The sequence below is a fragment of the Lissotriton vulgaris genome, chromosome 6, assembly GCF_964263255.1.
Source record: "Lissotriton vulgaris chromosome 6, aLisVul1.2, whole genome shotgun sequence".
Lineage (NCBI taxonomy): Eukaryota > Metazoa > Chordata > Amphibia > Caudata > Salamandridae > Lissotriton > Lissotriton vulgaris.
Genome location: NC_141694.1, coordinates 156,986,894 through 157,009,330, shown reverse-complemented (window position 1 = coordinate 157,009,330; position 22,437 = coordinate 156,986,894). Strand labels below are relative to the sequence as shown.

The 22,437-nt window shown below is 44.4% G+C and overlaps 1 protein-coding gene across 1 annotated transcript in view; it reads right to left on the bottom strand.

Annotated features, from left to right (window-relative positions):
• The window catches only part of LOC147706945 (uncharacterized), a 109,185-nt gene that overhangs the window by 37,619 nt on the left and 49,129 nt on the right, over window positions 1-22,437 (bottom strand). The window contains exons 2-4 of the mRNA XM_086925598.1: window positions 13,505-13,926; window positions 4,526-4,587; window positions 514-620 (exon numbers count right to left, since the gene is read on the bottom strand). Coding sequence (XP_086781724.1) covers window positions 514-620; window positions 4,526-4,587; window positions 13,505-13,926 — 591 coding nt within the window. The remainder of the gene's footprint in view (window positions 1-513; window positions 621-4,525; window positions 4,588-13,504; window positions 13,927-22,437) is intronic.

Below are 22,437 nucleotides of genomic sequence, written 5' to 3'. Positions count from 1 at the left end.
CTGCTGCCTTGGAGAGCCTTAAAACAAATGAAAATTTGCTTAGTACGCATGCGTACAATAACATGCATTCGCACTAAAGCGGAAAAACGAGGGGAGCTTAAATTCCATAGGCATGCGTACGATGACACACATGCGCAAAAGCGAGGGGGGAGGGCATACAGACAGGGAGTGGAAAATGATGGAACACCTGCGCACGCTAGCAGTCTCGGTAGCGCGGCTGGTACAGTAGAGAGACAGTGTCATTTAAAAATGCGTGACAATGCATTTCAGTGTGGTGATGCGGAACACCACACTGAAATGCGTTAGAGTCCCGTCCGTTGCGTGATACTTGGCAGGCCTGAGTGTAATTATGTGTGACATTATACGACTATTAGTGACACTTTCTTGTGAGCAAAATCAAGTAATGATGACGAGGGAAACAATATAAATATCAGAAATGTACACCTATTTGAGCAACGAGAAACTCTAAGAAGATCTTGAAACTGTAAGAACCAGAAATGGAAGGGAACTCACCGGAAACAGACTGCATGCCTGAAGTTCTCTGTAACAGTAGGGTAGTCAGGCACTGCAGCTGCTCAGAAGATAAACCAATGATCTGATCATTTATGACCTGTGCTAGCCTAAATAAGCAAAGTTGATAGCATAGCAAATGCAACTAGGAGATTATACCGTCACTCAGGCAATTACTGTTTTTGTGAGTCTGGCGAGCTAGAGCTGCGGCAACAGGCAGGCCCTGTCACACTTTGCAGCCCAGCTGCTGGTCTCCATGGCAGCATAAACTTCACGAGACCGCGTAGGAAATACTTAAATGTAGGATTGAACAGAAAGTATATACTTCGTTAAACAAGAACAAATAGCCATTGGAAAAGGAAAGTGTCTCCTGGGCTTAAAAGGCAACAACAAACGCTACTCTTGGGATATACAACGAAAGAATGAAAAAAAAAATACCAGAAAACGTCAATTATGTAAGGGTTAGCAGTATAAGTTTAGGGGGAACGTTTGTATACTTCAAATTAGGCAATGCTCTTACTTGGAATGTGTTGAAAGTCATGCCACATTTGCACGAGATTTATGCAGAACTACAGTGTCTGGTGCTCCTGAAAACATGTTTTAAACCCTCAATACTTTACCTAGGCAAATACACTAGTACGTCAACCACAGTTTAAAACTATGGTCCTCAAAGCAGCATGTAGTGCCCTGAAGTGAGCCAACTGAGCTATGCATCAGGTCTTATACTGAAGCCCGCAAGTGCAGCAATGCTACACAGACCTACTCATTGTACTGTGGCGCTGTGTCATGGGCACTGTTTCAGCCTGTCACTTGGTGGTTAGTGGTGCTGCTACAAATAAAAAGACCATGACTGACAGTTCACCTTCGTTAACTCATAGTGCTGTGCAAGTAAGAATTCTTCTCTCGCTGCCACGAGAGAAGTGTTTCTTATCACATGACACTGACAGGCAGTTCCTGATAGTGCATCTGCAGGTGAGATGCATATTTTGCTGGTGTTTAAACGTAATCTCGCATGACACCCGCACATTGTAATTGGACAGGTGTTCATTGTTTAAAATGTATTGCCTGATTTGTTGCTAAACTGAAGTGAACATTTTTTTGTCTTTTACACTGGGTTTTTCTGTAGTGGAAAGACACAGCTGATCTACATTTTCTCCTTCCTTTTAGCAGTGAGGTGGTGGCCTGTGCTGCCTGGCTATGCTCTTGCTCTGATGGGCGGCTGTCTGTTTTCAATCAAGGTGTTAGATCCTCAAAGTGAGCCTTTGGCATGCAATTGCTCCCTGCCTTGTCAGTGAGATGCTGATTGCTCCTGTTGTAAAGTTGTGCATCACCCCCCCTGCGGGCCTCGCAGCATGTACCTCCATGTTTTCATGCTGCCCATCCCTGACAGTAAGGCTGAGGATAAAATAAGATTAGCTGCAGCCATCCCCTCCAACTTGACTCAATATTAACTGCTGCAGCTGGAGCCCCCTATAGTGCACCATGCCTGTTAAATTTGTATTGGAATGGAGGAAGTTGAAAATCACAACTTTCCCAAGAAAATATAGCGATTTTAACAAGCACATAAGCAGCCACGGCGTGTGCCCTGCGGTGGCACCAAGGCTTTCAAGGTTAAGGGGCTTGGCACTCATCACGTCCTCTGAAGTTTCTGTTGATGGAGTTATCCAGCGCAAACCAAATAAATTGATCAGGGATAGATACTCCATGACTTCACAATACTTTGGCCCATACACATTCACCTAAATCCCTGATGCGCAGGGGTCAATTTATGTACCTTTCATCAAACGTTTTCTTTCTGCAAGAACTTATATTTAAACATCCTGTATTTTCTACTTTAACATATGAACAACACAAAAGAACACAGGGGGTCTAGAAGCCAGCTAATCTGGCTAGGCTATCAATACAGACTTTCAAGTCAAAGGGTACCCAGGTTACCACAAGACAGACTCAAAACAGGGAATAGCTACCAATCTAAACACCACCAAATACTTCACATACACCAGATCTATTAAAAAAACTGGATGACAAAATCCAAACCATCAGGTAGTGGATTACCATCAAAGAAGACTTAGTGATCAGTCATATCATCTGCCCATCCAAAGTATGAATAGGATCGTCCCTTGATCATAGAGACTAGAAGCCACACGATTGATTGATGGTCTTGGATTGGGTGCACAGTTATCTACGAACCGCCCTCTCATAGCTGATCTTTGATGGTTGTGAAGAAAAGATACAGTGCAACAAAAAACAAACGTGGTGAATTAAAATAGGATGATGTGTCCTCAATACACAAACTTTTATTCCTTAGCCGAACAACATCCCCTAATTAAAAACCAGAACAGTGCAAAAGAGGCAGTATCAACAAATATCTGTCCAAAAAAGGGCCAACATGTTTCTGCCTAGTGGACAAACAATCCCTCGGCTTTCATCAGCGCCTCTGTTCTATAAATGTTGCAACTGCTGTCAAATAAACACTGTGACCAAATCAAAAAACATGAATAATGAGGGTTGGAAACGATACAACCTGTACCAACCGTAATACACTAATCCTTCATGTCATTGGAAAGTGTGAATCTATGGAGACAATATATTTATTGTGGTTAGTGTCATGTAACCGTGTTCGATATTCCCATAAAGCAGTATACTTCCCTATATATTTTTTAAATATATTGTTCATTTTTGCTCACCCATTATGACAGGGGAAAGGACCTCACCTCACCTGGACCATGCTCAGGTGTATGAGGCTCCGCTCTATGGATAGGAAAGAAGAAAACAGAAAGTAGAGACACAGTAAGGCTACTACATAAGCAATTTCAATAATGTCTCCCAATCCCCTCTGTTATATATGTCCTCTTCCTCCATTCTTTAAAATCGACTCTGTCGCATAATGCCCTCAAAGTCTCAAAGTGTCCCACCTCGGTATTAAACATGGAACATGATTAATATCCTCTACATTTCTACTACTATTGTCCTACCTTTCACATATATTCAAGGCTGTCAGTTGCTGGTGTCATGATTTAAAGAAAACTATATGCATCTTCTTATCTCCATTGTAATTTTAAGAAGTATAGCCCAATTCCATTATTGAATAAGCGTCCATTAACCTCAATCACCAGAGCTCCAAAAGCCTTACCTCTCCGCCAGTACCTCAAGCTCACTCCTGAGACTTGGGGGAGGTACCCGTCGGTAGAGATAAGGCGTTTATATCCCCCCAGTGAATCAGGAACTACTTTTCCAGAAATGCCCATCGCGGGTGTTCTTAGGCAGATTCATGGTATATTATCTAGCGGGACGATGGTCTAAGTATAGCGCAAGTAGTTAAAGTCTTGAAGCCACCCAAGGGGCACCTACAGTGTGTTTCACAATAACTCTCAGCAGCCTCGCCGCCATTCATGTAAACACCGTCTCATATCGGGGCCGCTCAAACGCGGGAAACTACAAAATTACGTCAGAACGTCGACGATTGTCGTCCTGCGTAACTAGTTTCCTGATTCCTCGAGGAGTACGATAAAAACAATTGTTGTTGAACCCTCATTGCTGTCCCTATGCTCCGGGGCAGACTAACCGTTAATTCTTACATTAGGCATCATGTTTCTTTCCTGATCTTCAATTGATTATTAGAAGAACTACAAGATGACATCATGATGTCCGCCATAGTAGTTCTAACCCCAAACTTCGTCATTTGACAAATCGATTCCTCAGAATGAGTATCAATAAACTCAATATCAATAACTGTAGTTATTGATATTTGAAACTACATATAATAAACTACTGGAACTACATCAAAAATCAATAATAGAACTCTTTTCTGGAAGGCCTGGTATACTCAAGGCCTTTTTTCGGTTCATCAACTTTTTTCGCATGGTATTTGTTTTACCTTTTCTACTCTTCAAACTCGTTTTTCTCTTCCTTTGTCCTTTCTTTCCAAATACAATTCACTAGTCGCTGCTGTTCAGACCAGTTATGATTCTCTTTCTTCTTCCGTCTCTTGTAATTCCTCCTCTTCTCCTCTTACCTTATTCTTTTTGTCATCATCCTCTTCTGCCTCACAGATTTATAAAAAATTACATGAGTCTTCTGCGGATAGAGATAAGTCAAAAGTGGAACAGGCGTGGGAACTAGATTTGGAGGAATCTTTTTCTATCTCTTTGTGGCAAGATATATGGAATAAGATACGGAGGACTTCTAGAGCAGCCAATACTACCCAAATGTTATTTTTTATTTATAATCGCCTTATGCTCGCTCCTGCCAAGTTGAATACAATAAACCCCTCTCTTCCCTCCAAATGTTGGTCTTGCTCGGAATTACGAGCGGATCTCAAAAACATGCTCTTCTTATGTCCACTGGTTCGTGTTTTTTGGTCTAAAGTTTCGCAACAATGTAATACAATTTTTTCTACTGATTTCCCCTTTTCTTTTACTCATATTTTCCTGGGCAGCCTTTCAGATATATGGTCCTCCTCTGAGTTTAACACTTCTATTGTTGACCTTCTCTTAGCAGTAGCGTTTCAACAAATTACCAAAGCATGGAAAGATACATCGTCCATCTCCTTTCAAGCTTGGTGGTGTGGTGTTTGTTTTAATAATAGATTAGATAGAGCTTATGTTTATCCTGTTACGATTGCTATCAAACGTGATTTATTGTGGTTACCCATTACTACCTTCTTAGATTCCTCCGCCAAATCCTCCATGCTTCACTCTCCTCGCATTGAAGAAGTACCCAAACCACCATTATATGTTCTTGTTTATTGCTATGATTCTTTTTCTATGTATGCATTTTTTCCCTATATTTATATAACTTTTTTCTGGAATATTGCAAGTTTTATTTCAACATGTTGCATTTTAGATATTGAACTTTCTTTGCTGAGTCCCCTTTCTCCTTTCTTCCCCTTCCTTTTTTCCCTTCTTTTCTTTCTCTCTCTCTCTCTCTCTTTTTCCCATTTTCCCTTTTTCTTATTCATATAGTATTTACTTGCATTGTTTTTTGATATTAGTATTGTATCTATTTTCCTCATTGCATTCTTATATTCAATAAAGATTTTCTTAAACTTAAAAAAAGGATTTCAGTCTCAGATTTAAAGAGCTGGTCTTCATCCATTGGGTCATTTCAGTCATACAGGCATTGAACTTGATCCGAGTACTGGGCGTCTTGTCCGTGAGTCAAAGAATACGTTGTGTGGCATTGTGTAAAAGTGGATGATGCTAGATAGCGGGATCATGTATATATTGAAGAGGGTCGGGCTCAGGGAGGATCCTTGCGGAACTCTGCAGATGAGGTGGGTGCCATGCAAGGTGTAGAGTTCCAGGCCGACCGACTTGAACTTTCCAGTCTAGAAGGAGCAGATTCATCGGAGTGCATTTCCCCGTATTCTAATGTCGTGTAGGCATTGGATGACGATAGGATGGCAGACCGCCGTGTCTCTTCAAACCAGAGTTATACCAATATAATCTGTGGCACCAATGAGGGCAGTTTCCATGCTGTGGTTGGGTCTGAAATCAGACTGAGTGGTCACAAAGATTTGGTGGTTGTTAAAGTATTCAGTAAGGTGTCTGTTAAGGATTTTTTCTAAGACCTTGGCAGAAAATGGTAGCAGGGAGATCAGTCTGTTTTTGGGGAGCATTACATTATCCACAGAGGGTTTCTTCATTAATGGGAGCACAGTTGTGTGTTTTCAAGTTTCTGGGAAGGTCGCAAAAGAAGTGAAGGCCTTCCTTCATAATGAGTGTGAACATGGCTTTGAGGAGTTGCATTTCTCTGGAGTAGGCATGGTGAGGTAGCTTTTCTGATGGGGCCCATGAATAGATGGATTTCATGGTGGGAGTGGTTAGTATTGGTTCTTTGCATAATATCTGGAAGGTGCTTGGTGAGGTCTGTTAGGTCAGTTTTCAGGGGAAGTTGCTGTAAATGGCAGTGATTTTGTTGCTGCAAAATTGAAAGAAAATTGTGCAGAGGTCCTGAGAGGTAGTAATCGAGTTGGAGGCGGCCTATGGCGAGGTGAATTCCTTCACATTGGTGAAGATTTCTTTGCTTCTGTTAGTGCTGGCATCGATACGGTCTGCCAAACCAGTGTGTTTGCTGTCTGAAACACGTGGGGGGAGTGGCTTAAGGCAAATTTGAACTTGCACTTGTCTACATAAACACTTTACACATTCGCTCTGAAATTTTAAAAACGGTATGCTTTCCCCTGTTAAAGTTTGACTTTCCAAAATTTAACAAATATTGAGTTATTTAACGCATTCGATCATTATCGTATGCGTTAAATACTTTCAAACTCTATGCGTAAACAGGAGTTTACACTTGGGTTGGAATATTACGAGGAGCTCATAATCAGGCCCAGTGTGTACAGCCATCAGCTTTGTGTTGTTTTATGCTAAAAAAAATAATAAAAAACAGATATCACCCCATCAGGTATATTTGGTGCTGCGAAGCAAAGATGCATGGTCCAGGCACGCTCTTCAGGGCCTGCAAATGTAAATTCAATCCCACTGGTGATGTTGAAGCATACAATATCTGCAGGTCTCTTTGTAATTGCAGCAGAAGCACTGGCCAACCGGCCCTCCTTCAAATGAGAATCAGCACATGTGACATTACCACAATATTTAAATAGATATTGTTGGAAAGTGGATTATTAGTAGCGGAAATGTATATCTGCCACTGGTAATAAGGCCACTAATACAGTATAGGACTCATAATAGGTCTTAGAAAATTATTCCCATGCTCAACCCTTGGTTGCTTGGCTGCGAGCAGGCAGGCTTACCTTCAAATACAGGTATACAGGTATGTAAAGCATTTAAAAACACAACAGTAAATAATTAAGACACAATGTACAATAGAAATCCAAACCAATTTATAAAAATAGGAAATATTTTTCTTTGACACCAAAACAACAAAAATCCATTGTAGGGAACAGGAGGTATGAACTTTTAAAGATTTAGCACTATATAACACAGAGAAACATATGGTACCTTATCAGGACAGGTAGGTCTCGGTCAAAGTTTTACCTTCTGACTCAGAAACCTTTCTGGAGCTTTCCTTCCCAATGTCCCTTGAAGCTCTCAGCCAGTCCAGATTTGGTGAGGGGTTGCCGGATTGCCTTGCGACTGCTCCCGGTCAAACTTATGGAAGTCTGATCTCTGGAGAGTTACAGCGGGACAAACCAAGGATCCAGGCCGACTCGCGGTTGAAGGAAAGCAGCTTGGCTCTTGCGGTGCTCTTGGTCACCTTTTCTTTGTTCTGACTTTTACAGAGCTTTTTCTTGGGGGGGGGGAGGGGGGGGGAAGGGGCGTCCCTCGATGCTCTTCACCAGTTCACCAGGCCGGATTTGGTGTGAGTTCGCCGGCCTCGGATTTCGCATACTCCCAGTCAAACTCTGGAAGTCGGACCTACAGAGCTTTTCAGCGGGACAAACCTGGACTGCAGGCCAGCTTGCGGTTGAAGGCAGGCGGCTTGACTGGCCAGGATGAGTCGGTCCACTTATGAAGCTTTTCCCCAAAGTTGCTCCAACCTTCTCCAAACCTCTGGAACCTCTTCCTAAAGTTCTCCAAAGGGTCCCAAAGCATCTCAATTTTACTACAAGAGTCTAGAAGCTCCAAAATGGTCCTTCAAAGTTGAGAACTTCAGTTTCCACAATCCACTTGGACAAAACCCTTACAAATACACTGGTAGTGCTCCAGGTTGAGGATTTTTGGTGGTGATGTTCCACGTGATCTCTGTTCACCTGTAGTTTGCAGGGAATCCACTGATTACTCCTTTTTCAGCAAGGTAGTCCACAGGGCTGTAGTTCCAGATGGTGCAGAAGGCGCAATGAGAGTGCAGGCCTTAGTGATTGCACATAAAACTTTTCAGCATGGCCCCTAGGTTTCAAGCAGCAGATACTTATTCCAATTTCTCTGGGTCAAGCAAGTGGTCACTCCTGTCCAATTGGGGGGCAGGTTACCTCCCAAATGTATGACCACATCCTGCCAAAGTGTGGCACTATTTGTTCCAGAGTGCACCAATTCTTCCAAATTCATCATGGCTGATTTTCCAGCAGGGAGAGAAGAGCAGGCTAAACACACCTCTAGGATGGCTAATACCCATAGTCTCTCCCCTTGCATCTGCTCATTCCTTCCTTAAGCCTAGCGTCTGGCTGGGTTCAAAAGAGTAGAGTTGTAAATGCTACTGGTGTCTTCCCCTTCCCTTGAAGTCCATTGTTTATGACTTCTCCCCACTGCTCTTGGATTCCTGTATAACAGAACACTGCCCTACCAGTAGAGCAAGTTAACCCGAGGGGCTCTTTATCATTTCTTCAAAGGAGCCTGGCTAATCCACTCAACTTTGACCAATCGGGATAGACCACTGGAAGCTGAATCTGGGCTTACAGACAGGAAAGTCTTGTAACTTCTTGTCTGTACATTTTAGGAACAATTTAGTAATATCCTATTTATCAATACCATTCTCTGAAGTCTTTGAATGCTATTTTATCATTCTCCTATCAGGATTTATTATTTAATAGCTTCTTGCTATGTTAACCTATGTGGCAGTGGATTTGCAATGGGAAAAAATACTTGGGCCATTTCTCCAGCACCAGAGCTTATAAAAACATATTTTACAAGTAGTCTGCCTAGATTTACAGGACCCCCACCCATAGAACACCTAGGGGAAACTGTAGGGGTTATGAATATGTTGGAATATTGCAGATCCTCCTAGCACCAAAGTCTATTTTGTGCAGCACTTTATCATAATGTGGGTATTGAAATGTGCAATTTCACTAACCCCAGGGCATATCAAACTCATTTTGTAAGGGTCCTCTTTATAAATCACCGATCCCCCATCCCCGGGACATCTAGGGGGGACCCTGGGGGTACCTAATATGCCCAGACATTGTAGTTTATCCATTTTGTAAGGGCTTAAACACCAAAGTCGAGTTTGGGCACTATTTACTTTTTAAAAGCAGTCCTGCAATACAGGGCTATTTGTAAACTGACCTCGGGCTCAGCAGTACACACATGCAAGTGCAGAAAGGGCTGCTGTCCTGTTAACTGCCACACCCTATTATATACTAGGGACTGAGAGGTAGTTTCAACACCCCTGCTCTAATATTTACTAGGGTCTTAGAGGGTAGGTCATGTCAATCACAGGGATACCCCAAACCATAGTGTACACTTGTGTATGCACATGTTTTTACTGTATTCTAAGTGTCTCTTTCAGCATAGCACTGGCCCTGGGGCTGGCTAAGCAGAGCCCAGGGTCAGTCAGAGTCAGTTACCATCAGTACCAGTCAGCAAAAAGTGTAGGGGGTGCCCAGAATGACTTTGCAACATAGTCCTCCCCCAAAAGAAAGGTGATGCTTTACTAACCTACACCCAGGTAGTCCTCATCTGCTAAGTGAAAAAACCTGGAAAGTGTCCAACCCCATTTGCATGGGCAACCCCAGGTCTCTGTTCCACTGTAAAGTTCATTCCCTGTAGGGAAATCTACTACCTTAACAGCTTGAGATTCTAACCTCTCATCTACATGAGTCTTCTGAGAGGCCTGTGGTCAGTCTGAACACGAAAGTGAGTCTCAACTTTTTCAGGGACCAAACCAGAGCCTCTCTCTCAAACCAGAGCCTCTCTCTCTATGTCACTCCACCTCCGATCTCTGGGAAGAAGTCTCCTGCTAATGAAAGCAACTGGCTGGTCAAGGCCCTCTTCATTTAGCTGTGACAACACTGCCCCAATCACTTGCTCTGAAGCATCTCTTTGTACCACCAATTTTTTTATAGTCAGGGGCCAGCAGCACTGGTGCTGAACACATAGCAGCTTCCAGAGTATCAAAATCCTTCTGACACTCTGGGGTCCAATCCACCTTTTTGGGCCTTTTCTTAGAAGTGAGTTCTGTTAGGAGCCCCACAATGGTCCCATAAGTGTGAACACACCTTCTATAATAAATACCCTGTCAGTCCAAGGAATGCCTAACCTGAATCTAGGTAACAGGAGCTGTCCAATCCAAAATATTTTGGATTTTTGCTTGGAGACTGTACATGGCCCCCACCTACCAGGTGGCCCAGGTACACCACATAACTCTGCCCTATTTGGCACTTACTTGCCTTAATACTCAGGCCTGCCTGCTGCATGGCTTGAAGCACTTCTTTTAGGTGGTTTAAGTGATCCCCCAGATAAAACTGAGTACAGCTATATCGTTCAGGTATGCCACACTGAACTGTTTCAACCCAGACATGACCCTGTTCACCAACCTTTGGAAGGTGGCAGGTGCTTTGTTTAGCCAAACGGCTCTTCCTTGAATTGATATTGTCCCTCTGGAGTGGAGAATGCTGAGCTCTCTTTTGCTCCATCAGTGAGGGCAATCTGCCAGTAACATGAAGACAAATCAAAAGTACTCAGGTACTTAGCAGCCCCTAATCTGTCAATTAGCTCATCATCTCTAGGTATAGGGTAATATGTACAACTGTGTCTGGGGTGGGCGTGCAGCAGTAGAAGGTTTAATCTGGTGGCAAATGTCACAAAGAAGGACATAATCACGGGTCTGTTTGTAGAACCCACGCCACCAGTAATGCTGTTGTATGAGAGAAACAGGAGCTGACACGCCGGCATGTGCCGAGGCCATACCCTTGGGAACCGCTGTTATCAAAGCCAGCCTGCGGTCCGCGTTGGGAATCAACATGTTACCAACGTCGTTAAGTCTCACATAGGGAACTTTATCAGGACTTAAATGATTTTTAGTATTTGTAAGGGAAACCTTTAGGGTATTACCTCCCTTCTCTGTTGCGGCAATAGCTGCTTAAGATGTCATCATCAATCTTACTTTTGGAACGTGTAACTGCTGCTACTAAGTATGTCGCAATTGCTGTCTTCGCTGCTTCTTCAGCAAGACCTTGTACCCCCACGCGTTGGTGACCAAGAGTATGAAGCATAAAGACAATCTGGAGCCGTTCTTTAAGCTCAGCCACTCAAACCCATAGCATTTTGTGTTTAATTGTGCTACCTTTGGAATCACAATAGTCATTCTGAGTCCAAAAGAATAGGTTGTCGTTGTAAGACTGTTCACAGTAGTAAGAGTCGCTCACAATAAGAGTAGTCACACCAGGATCAGCGTACTCCAGTGCAAGCACCAGAGCACGGAGCTCTGCCAATTGGGTGGTACAGGCCCCTAATGTCTGTGTATGCACGACATCAGACTTGAACTCTCCATTCACCATAGTACTTAGGATGAACAAATTCATACTGCAAGTTTTCTCGAGTCTACAAAGAGGAATCATAAATGAAGGTAATATCCAGAGACGTCAAAGATGTAGCCCACTGTATCCACCGGGGATGTAAAGCTTTCAAATTAGGTACACTGGCTTTCGTCACTGCCTCCAAGGCAGGATACGGTGTAACAACCAACATTTGTTTCCCCTGCGACAGTGCACGTTCTTTCAGAATCGCCATTTGCACCGCAGTCAAGACTTTTTCCACAGAGGAAAACCGCATTTCAGACGAAGTGTACAAGTGCGACTTGTAAGCGATAGGGGCTGTGTCACCCTTATTAAAAGTCAGGTAGGTGAAACCCACCGCCCCAGGTACAATTCTTATTACCAGGTTGGTGTGGTTGTCACAAGTTAGTAAGAATCTAAAATCTAGAAGATCAGACTGCAAAGATCACAAAATTGCAGAATGTTCAGGCAGCCAGCAAGATTTGGAGAAAGTAGGTTGTACCAAGGCATAAATAGGCTTGGTAAGCTGGGCATAATCGGGGATGTAAGTACCCCCAAAGTAAAAAAAAAAACAGTAAAGATTGTAGTTTCTTCAGAGTTGTAGGGGCACGCAATTGTGCGCATTTCTCCAGGAAGTGAGGTGCCAAACCTCGACCTTCATTGTTGAGCTCATAGCCCAAGAACAACACTGTAAACTCTGCAATGTGTGATTTTGCAAAGTTAAATTTGTAACCGAAGTCCGCAAAAGAACAGATGATGCTTTCAACGTGACACAGATGCGTCCATAATTTGTCTGTGAGATAAATATCATCCACATACGAGCACGCATCAGGGTCGAGCCTCTCCAAAATAGAGACTCTGTGGGCGGCAAAGACCCCAGGAATGTTCTTCGGAACTGTTTTTGTTTACTGCCACAGGTAAATGCTGTCCATTGACTACTAATAGATAACAGTTTATGGCTAAAGAAGCGATTGGATATGTCAAGTGTGGTTTTAAACCTTTTACGCACAAGACTATCCACAAGTGCAGAACTGTGAGTATTCGGTACAGCGTAGTCTGACAATGGGAGTTTAAGTGCCGGTAATCCAATACCAACGGTACGAGCCATCAGGCTTGGTCACAGTAAAAAGAGGATCATTCATCGGAGACACACATGCTTCAATCACACCTTGATATTCCAATTGTTCAAGGATTACTGCCGCGGGATCTTTCGCTTCACGTCGCATGGGGTATTGGGGTTGAGGCTGCGGCATAGACCTCAAGGGAGTCTCATGGCTGGGAGAAAATTTGTCCCATCCACAGTGAGTACGGTACACTGCCGGTGCAAGCACCTTAGCCCACTCTTCTGCAAAATGCAGGGCCTGCTCCTTTGGCACACTAAATGCGAAAGCAGGGAGGATTACCTCCTCCCCTTGCAGAGTGGCCAGAACGAAAGGTGGGAGCCAATCTACTTCCGCTAACAAAATGTCTTAGGTGGTCGTTAGATTTTCCTTAAATACCCCTTTTATAGTACGTTGTACGTCACCTTCAATTAAAATAACTATTTCATAGAGTCTTTCAGGGGGAGCCACTCTAATGTCAGCTGTCTCAACAGTAACAAACGTGTCAGTTGTTACTGTTGAGACAGCTGTCACCTTCAGAAATGGACGCAATGCTTACCACACTACTGTCATTTCCGCCCTGCTGACTAACAGCGTCAGCACCCACTTCAGGTTCTGAGGCTGTGTTCTCACTATCCATGGCATATCGCGCTGTTAAAGCAGCAACTTTCTTCTTCTGAAACGGGGGTTGAGGACTGTTGAAAGTTGTCTTTCTTGCCTTTACAGTCAGTCTGGCAGGCTTGCTCACAACCTTGTTGGGCACCCGACCTTTGCTGCCGTCTCCTCCACCTGTTCGTGAGACCGATGCTTCCTGCAAAGAGCGAGGAGAACTTTGATCAGGAACTTGAAAACGAACAGGTGACTTAATAGTAGAGCGGTCGCGCAAATCACAAGTGCGCTCAGGAGACACAGGTACCGGCGAAGAAGGACGGGACCCCTGTTTCTGTTGCTTTTCCCCTGGTGTCTTATTCTTATTCCAATTCTGCTTTGGAAAATCGGAGCGTTTGTCTTTATTAGACTTCTGCTCCTGGGCTTGCTTCTGTGCTGCTTTAGCAAAAGACTTAACACCCAGACTATTACGGCCAATGGTCTTATAAGCCGCCGCGATGATTTTCGGTAACTGTCGGGGCTTATCGGCCTCTGGAATATCGCACAGAGTATTAGTTACCTGGAAGTTAACCGCATCCCCCTTGACATAAGCAAGAACGAGATCGGAAACAACGTCAAACACTCCCACGAGTCTCATTCACAACTCAACAGCTGCCTCTGCACTGTGTTCATCCTGTACACGATTAATGACGGAAGGAAGGAAGGACAGCCATGGATGGAGTGCCGAAGCACTTAGTATAGACTGTCGCAAAACTCCTACCCCAGATTTCACAATCAGGAACCTCTGGTATTAAGTCTTTCTGCATGCTTATTGTAAGAATCCTGTGTTTTTCAACAGGAGTCGTATTAGGGAATACTGCTTCCAGCTGGTCCAATTTCTCAGCAAGCCAAAAAGGCATATCATCCTTATCTTGGGGCCGCTTACCCATAACCGAATTAACCATGACAGGATTTATTTTCATCCAGGCCAGTCCAGCTGGTTGCGCGCACCTAGACGTTGCGGGTTACGTATTGAACAAGAGCCCGATGCACCCCAAAAAAGAGGCATAGAGTACACGTAACTCATCAATAGTGACTGTAAGGTAACGCGGATGCGGTGTGTAAGCGGCCAAAACCGGCCACTTGGCCCCGGGAATAGAAAAAAAGGGCCCAACCGAACCGCCGTTACCGATTGAGGAAGGGCGCCATTAAACCAAACTCGATGCTGCCAGGCTGTAATAGGGATCTCTAGTGTTCTATTTGGGTTGTAGACCAAAGGCACGGCAGTGGGAGTATAAATATGAAACGTACCAGAACCCGCTTCTACCGCAGGAAAGGTAACCCATGAGTAGAAGAGCTCAAATGGGTACACCACCTCAGCACTCACCACAAAAACTACTGCCATGCCATCAACGGTGGCACCAAACGCCTGCAAATGATTGCGGACGGCAACCCGAGTATGTTGGGGAATCTCAACGTCAGCCATAAGGACACAGTAGAGAAGTACAAAGAAAATGTAGCACAGCTCTAAATGGGTAATAACTCAAAGTAGGAACCTTTTTAAATTATCAAGCTTGAAAAAACCTATGTAAGTATAGGTAGGTTATACCATCACCACTGTCAACTGGAAACAATAGTGAGGGCGCCGTGGACTGATATAAGCACTACTCGAGAGTCTCAAAATTAGACCACTACGTAAGGTGCGCCATGTTGCAGGGATTCTGCTCATACACAGAACTGTGCACAGAGACCCAGCACCTCAATAAATTGTGTTGGACCAAAAACTCATCTTAGTACCTAAAACCCCTAACCGACTAGCTTCAGTGTCACATTAGCTCTTCGTCTTATAGCAAAATAACCAATGATTAGACAAACCAGAACATGCAACTTAGGTTACTCTCCAGAATGGTGGGAATCAAGAACACTCTTTCGTTGGTTATCCTCATACCAGTCCACAACATGGGTAAAAAAGAGACACAGTAAAGTTTAAAATGTTTATTTTATCGACGTGCTCTAAGATGCAGTATTTTTGCGAGCATAAGCAGGCATATAATTAAAAATAATAAAAGCAGCATTGTTACAATTCCATAAAACACATTAGGGGAATCATATTATATTGATGGTGGAAACAGGTCATGTAGTGTCTTGTATGCCACCCCTCCCTAGTTAGGAACGATGCTTTATAAAATATAGAAGGTCTCTTAGGTTTGTGTGGGGGATCCCATACCACTAAGATCAGCAGGAGTGAATCACATCAGGATCTTCAAAAGCTCTCTGTCTCTCTGAAAACGGAATTCTTCCAAGTGTCTGAAATCATGTATGCAGTGCCATATTAAAGGCTCCAGAATTCCAGTTAACTGCAGCTGCGTGTATGTGGTGTCTAAGTGTGAGCCAATCAGCACGAATAACAGCTAAACATTGTTATGATAACCTTGGAGGCTTCAGAACTCACTGTGCAGACTAAGGTCGCAATGTATGTTTATTTTATTTATTTATTCATAGAGTTTTATATAGCGCGAACGTGACCCTTGGGTATCAAACCGCTTTACAGTACCTGAGGTAGTATTGGGATACAGTTAGTATAGCATAGCGTTTCACATTGACATGAGGTAGGTTTGAGATACAGCTTGCATAGCAGCATCAACCTAAATATATATAATATTCCTGTACATGTCTATCTTCTCAGTTTCAAATAACAGTTTTTTGACTGATTATTGTACAGGTGTATTTACAACAAGGGGTGGTGAGGGACAGAGTCTCTGAATTAAGCAGAAAGCTCTCACCCAGTCAAGAGATCAGGGCTAGATCCAACACCGTTTTTTAGCTCACTGCACCATCCCAGTTTCAGAACCTGGCTGTATGCAAATTAGTCTGTTCCTGTCCCAGTGCATGATGGGAACAGGGCAAACCAAACTACAAAAGCCAATTCTTACACTGGGAAGGAAAGAAGCTCCCGGGGACCGGTTTCTGGCATTACAGCCGTCTTCGGGCCGGTTTGCTTGAATCCTGATGGTGCAATGAGCAAGGGTCTCACATCTGAGAATACCCTTCCACGCTTAGGGTGGACAAAAATATTTACAACAAGGGGTGGTGAGGGACAGAGTCTCTGAATTAAGCAGAAAGCTCTCACCCAGTCAAGAGATCAGGGCTAGATCCAACACCGTTTTTTAGCTCACTGCACCATCCCAGTTTCAGAACCTGGCTGTATGCAAATTAGTCTGTTCCTGTCCCAGTGCATGATGGGAACAGGGCAAACCAAACTACAAAAGCCAATACTTACACTGGGAAGGAAACAAGCTCCCGGGGACCGGTTTCTGGCATTACAGCCGTCTTCGGCCCGGTTTGCTTGAATCCTGATAGTGCAATGAGCAAGCGGGTCTCACATCTGAGAATACCCTTCCACGCTTAGGGTGGACAAAAATATTTACAACAAGGGGTGGTGAGGGACAGAGTCTCTGAATTAAGCAGAAAGCTCTCACCCAGTCAAGAGATCAGGGCTAGATCCAACACCGTTTTTTAGCTCACTGCACCATCCCAGTTTCAGAACCTGGCTGTATGCAAATTAGTCTGTTCCTGTCCCAGATGGATCAAGCCCTGATCTTTGGACTGGGTTAGAGTGGTCTGCTTAATTCAGACACTCTGTTCATCACCACCCCCTTTTCTGAATCGATTTTGGCCACTATAGGTGTGGCAGGGTATACTCAGACATGAGTCCCTTTCTCACTGCACCATCAGGATTCAAGCAAGCCGGGCCGAAGACGGCTGAAATGCCAGAAACCGGTCCCCGGTAGCTTGTCTCCTTTCTGGTGAAGAATTGGCTTGGTAGTTTAGTCTGCCCTGTTCCCATGATGCACTGGGCCAGGGACAGACTGATTTGCATATATCCAGGTTCTGAGCTGGGATGGTGCAGTGAGATAAATAACGGTGATGGATCAAGCCCTGATCTTTGGACTGGGTTAGAGTGGTCTGCTTAATTCAGACACTCTGTTCATCACCACCCCCTTTTCTGAATCTATTGTACAGGTGTAACAGTATTTCTATACAAATGGTTCTGTTGTGTCTTTTTTCGTGATTTCTACACCAAAAACGAGTCCCAGGTAGTACAGTACCATTGAGGATTATTCTCAGCATAACTGGTGACTTATGCTTGTGACATGCTTTGTTGTTGTGTGTTAGTAACACCTATATCACTGTGCTGGTGATGAACCGTTTTGCCTACGGAAGGAACTTGCTCATTAGGAAGATCTTTGCTTCCCTCTTGAATGTTGCCATGTTTGGAATTTTCCTAATGTTTGGTGGGAGTGAGTTCCAGATTCTCGGGGCTGCTCTGGGGAAAGCTCTGTTATATGTTTTCTTCTTCCGAAAGATGGGCGGTTTCAGCAACAGCTCCTTGGGAATCCTGGCTGGTCTGCTTCCCCTGACAGCTCAATTTTCTGGGCTAAGTACCTTGGTGTTTTGTAGTGGAGCGCTTTGTGGGTAATACATGCCAGTTTAAGTTGAATTCTGCGTTCGTATGGTAACCAGTTTAACTCTTTCAGGTGTAGGGAGATATGGTCGTATTTCCTAGATCTGATGATTAGTCTTGCAGCCGTATTGAGACATGCTTTTAGTGGAGCAGAGGACATTTTTGGCAGACCTGCTAAAGTTGTACATCCATATTCAATCCTTGAGATAACTAAGGACTGGACTGCCAGTTTGAGGTCCGCCATAGAAATGAATGGTTTCACTTTTCTAATATAGTTCAAGTGATGCCGGGCACTATTTGCCATTGATTTGATGTGGGCTTTCATGTCTAGGTTCTTATCCAGCGTGATTCCTAGCGATTTCGCTGAGTCAACCAGAATAGGGGTGCAGGTTAGTGCTGTGATCAGTTTGGTCCATTCCTTTACTTCTGTGTGGTTCTTTGGTGGTGAAATTAATAGGAATTCCGTTTTTTGTGCATTTAGTTTCAAATGATTGCTAGTTAACCAGTGTAATGATACTTTTAAGGCCTCATTTATTAGCTTGATGTTTTCCAGTGACGCGTTCTTGATATAGATCTGAGTGTCGCGTACATGTGGTAGGATGTGTTTGCGTCTCGGAGGATTTCTGTTAGGGGTTCGACATACAGGTTGAATAGTGATGGAGATAGTGTAGATCCTTGAGGGACTCCAATTGAATTTGGGCATGATGGGGATAATGTCTGGTTGACCAGGAATCTTTGAGTTCTATTCCGAAGGAAGGATTCAAACCATTTCAGCACATTTCCAGATAGACCCATCCTGTCATAAAGCCTGGCTAATAGTTTTTCGTGATTTACTGTGTCAAATGCAGCCAACAGGTCAAGAAGGACTAGTAGACATGTTTGATTGTGATCCAGAGCCTGTGGCGCATCATCCACTATATGTAGGATCGCTGTTTCAGTACTGTGTCCTGTTCTGAATCCCTATTGGCAGTCGTCCAGCAGCTTGAAATTAGCGATGTAATGGCTCAGTTGATTTTGCACACATTTCTTGATTAGTTTGGCAAGTAATGGAATATTGATTACTGGGCGAAAGTTGTTAGGTTCTGCCAGGTCCACTGTAGGTTTTTTGATAATGGGGTGGACTGGACCTGTTTTTAGGCATTCTGGATGGATCCCTTGAGATAGTGACGCATTTATTATTTTTGTCCATATTGGCACGACGATGTGGCTGATTCTTTTTAGGCATTTAGAGGGGAGTGGGTAATTGTAGTGGTTGTTAGGATTGATATCCGAGAGAGTTTTGGCAATGGTATTCTGGTCGTATATCTTGAAGGTTGCCCATTGTGCCTTGTTTTTCGCCCTATCATGATCGTTTGTCTTGGTAGCAATGTTCAGTGTGGGTGGTTGGCTGGGAAGGTTGTCGACTGCATCCTGAGCTCTCTTTCTAGCGTGTTGGCCTTGTTGGTGAAGAGTGTTGCGAATTCCTCGCAGCTCAGTTGGGTTTAAGTAGTTTCTTGGGCAGATTTGGACAACTTATTGGATTGTTGCTTTAAGATCTCGAATAGTTTTTGCGGTCTGTTTTTGGCATTGTCCAGTTCTGATCTAAAGAATTCCTTTTTGGAGTTAAGGACCTTTTTGTTGTACTCGTTTCTGATTTTTCAGAGAGATTTCAGCTGGGTAGATGATGGACGCTGTCTCCATTTTCTTTCTGCAAGTCTCAGTTTCCACCTATCTTCATTCAGTGTCCCAATAAACCAATGGTTTTTATCTTTCTCTGTGACTCTTTTCAGTTTTAGTGGCATGGCGGAGTTGACAATATTCGACACTGATGTAGTGTAGTAGTCTGTTAATTTGTTCACATTCAGCAAGTTGTTAGGCGGATTTAGGTCCTTCTCACATCTTTCTACTAGTAGCTCAATATTAGGGTCTTTGGTGTCCCGAGTCCACTTTTTGAGTTTGATAGGCTGCGTGGTCTTGTTTTTTTTTCAAGGTTGGTATCAGGAAGGTTATGGCATGGTGATCCGACCAGTCGCACGGAACAATTGAGTGTATTGTGATATCTTTGCTTCTCGAGATTATCCAGTCTAAAGTTGCCCCTTTCGAGTGTGTTGGCTGTGTGTAGGCTTGGGCAAGGTTTAGATCAGTTAAAAAGTCTTTAAGTGCGTTGACCTGCCTGTCATTACTGTCATCCCAGTGTAAATTAAAATTGTCTGGGAATATGTCATTAGAGTGAGTGTTAGAGTTAGCTGTGATGATCTCCATTAGCTGGTCTATGAAAGTAGTATTATTGCCAGGTAGGTGGTAAAGCGCATGCAGGTTGCACCTTTGATTGTCTGCAAATCTTATACTGAGAATGAGGTATTCACAGGATTCGAGTTGATCGGATAGTATTTGGCTGACCTCTATATCCGAACGGTGAATGCATGCTATACCGCCTCCTGTTTTTTTAGTCTGTCTAATCTCACAATGGTATAATGAGGGAGCACCAGTAGATCCATGAAAGGGGAAGAGGATTCCGTAAGCCATGTTTCTGTTAGGATTGCCACATCAATTTCCTGGTTAATGATGAGGGCAGCGATGTCTGAGGCATGTTTTGCTGCGGACCGACAGTTGAGCAGTAGGCATATCAGTGGTTTCCCTGAGCTACTAGGATCCAGCTCTTGAGAGTTAGCAGTTAGCTTGACTTTGTATAGGCTGGTAAGGTTGGGTTTCCTCTTCTTAGGCCAGGATGTTCTATTAGGATCGATCAGGACTGTTCGAGTTTCCTCACCTCTGCTTCTGTCTTTAGACTCATATGACCGGAGTAAGGTTAAGGTTTTTTTTTTTTAAACCTTTATTTGGAGACAAGCAGGGTCAAGGGAAGTGCATACACAATACATACAGACAGTTATGGCCATTACAATGGTACGTCAGAACCAAAAAAAATGAGATACAAGCCAGTACAGGGCAGCAGACCAGTCAATACAAGGAGCAACATCGGAATGCACAGTGCAAATTAGAGAGCAATGATCCAGTATGTTCAGGCAAGCTAATGAGACAATACAATACGGACACAGTCGATTAGCGCACAATAAAGAAAAGCAAAGGAAACACAGATGCAAGGGACACATATAATAAGGGTACCCGACAGGGATACGACCTCAGTTACCAGCCATACACTTGTCATAGGGGGAACTACAGCCCCCAATAGCTCGCATGGAAAGGAGACAGCGTAGCCTCTCCCCCAACACTGGAAGATCAGCAGGTGTAGTGTAAAATCCCAGCCCATCAAGATGCCATCAACCAATCCCTTCACGGTCCCCTGAGTCAGAATCAGAGTCCTGCACAGCTCTGGACAGGAGGTACACCTGGAGCGGGCTCCAAAAGTCCTTCGGTCTGCATCGGACAGGCATAAGGTCAGAATAGATGTTGTATTGATCCTGACAGTATATGAGGTCAGTCACCCAATCCTGAAAGCGCGGCACCCTGCTACGACCCCAGCAACAAGCAACCCTACGCCTAGCCAGCAACAGGGCCACGTCAACAAATCTACGGTGAGAGGCAGGCACGTCCTTAGAGTAGCCCAGCAACATCACTAAGGGGTCAAATGCTACCCCATCCTCCGCCATAATCTGCAGGGCCTCATGAACCTGAGTCCAATATTCTAATACACCCGCACAACTCCAAGCCAAGTGCAGGAAGTCAGCGCCTTCCGCACGACATCTAGCACACCTGTCATCTTCCGCTAAATGAAACCGTAGTTTCCTCGCCGGGGTATAATAGTACCTCTGAACAAACTTGTAGTGGATAATTTTAAGGCGACAACTAGAAGAGACATTGGCCGTGAGCCCACAACAGTACTTCCACTGCTCGTCGGTAATGGGAGCACCCAACTCGGCAACCCACTGCTCGCGCACCCGATTGGCCGGGACCGAACGCTGTCTGCGAATAGCCCCGTATAATTTCGACACCAGGTGTCGTCCATCTGAAACCAACAACACGTGGAGGGGGAGGGTAACCCCAGGCTCCGAAGGGAAATCTGAAAGCAGAGCACGCATGCCCTGCCGTAAGCGGATGAAATAGAACAGCTCTAGAGGGGAGCAAGCAGCCGCTCCAAAGAAATGAGCCTGCGTACGGAAGGCACCCTCATGAAACAAGTCGCCCCACGTGAGGATGCCCAGACGCTTACACATTCGCTGAAACCCCATTTCCAACAACAGCGACAGATCAGGATGATAAGACAGAGGCAGAGCCGGCGAATAAAGAAAGGCGACGCCCAGCAATTGAGCCACCCGCTTCCAAGCATCCACCGTGCACGTCACAGTCGTGCGAGGTGTCTCCACGTCGGACACCTTGCCCAAAACCATCCCCTCCAGTGGGAGCGGGTGGGCAACCCAATGTTCAGCAGCCATCTGGGGCATGAACGGCGTGGGGCGCATCCAGTGATAAGCGTAATGCGCCTGAGCGCTGAGATAATAAAGCTCGAAGTCAGGGACATCGAATCCGCCATCAGCATAGGGCAACGTGAGGGTAGCCCAAGCCACCCGTGGCTGCTTGCCCCCCCAGAACAACCGCAAGAGCTCGGAACGGAGCCTGCGGAAGAAATAAGCACCCGGATGATACGGAAGGTTTTGAAAGAG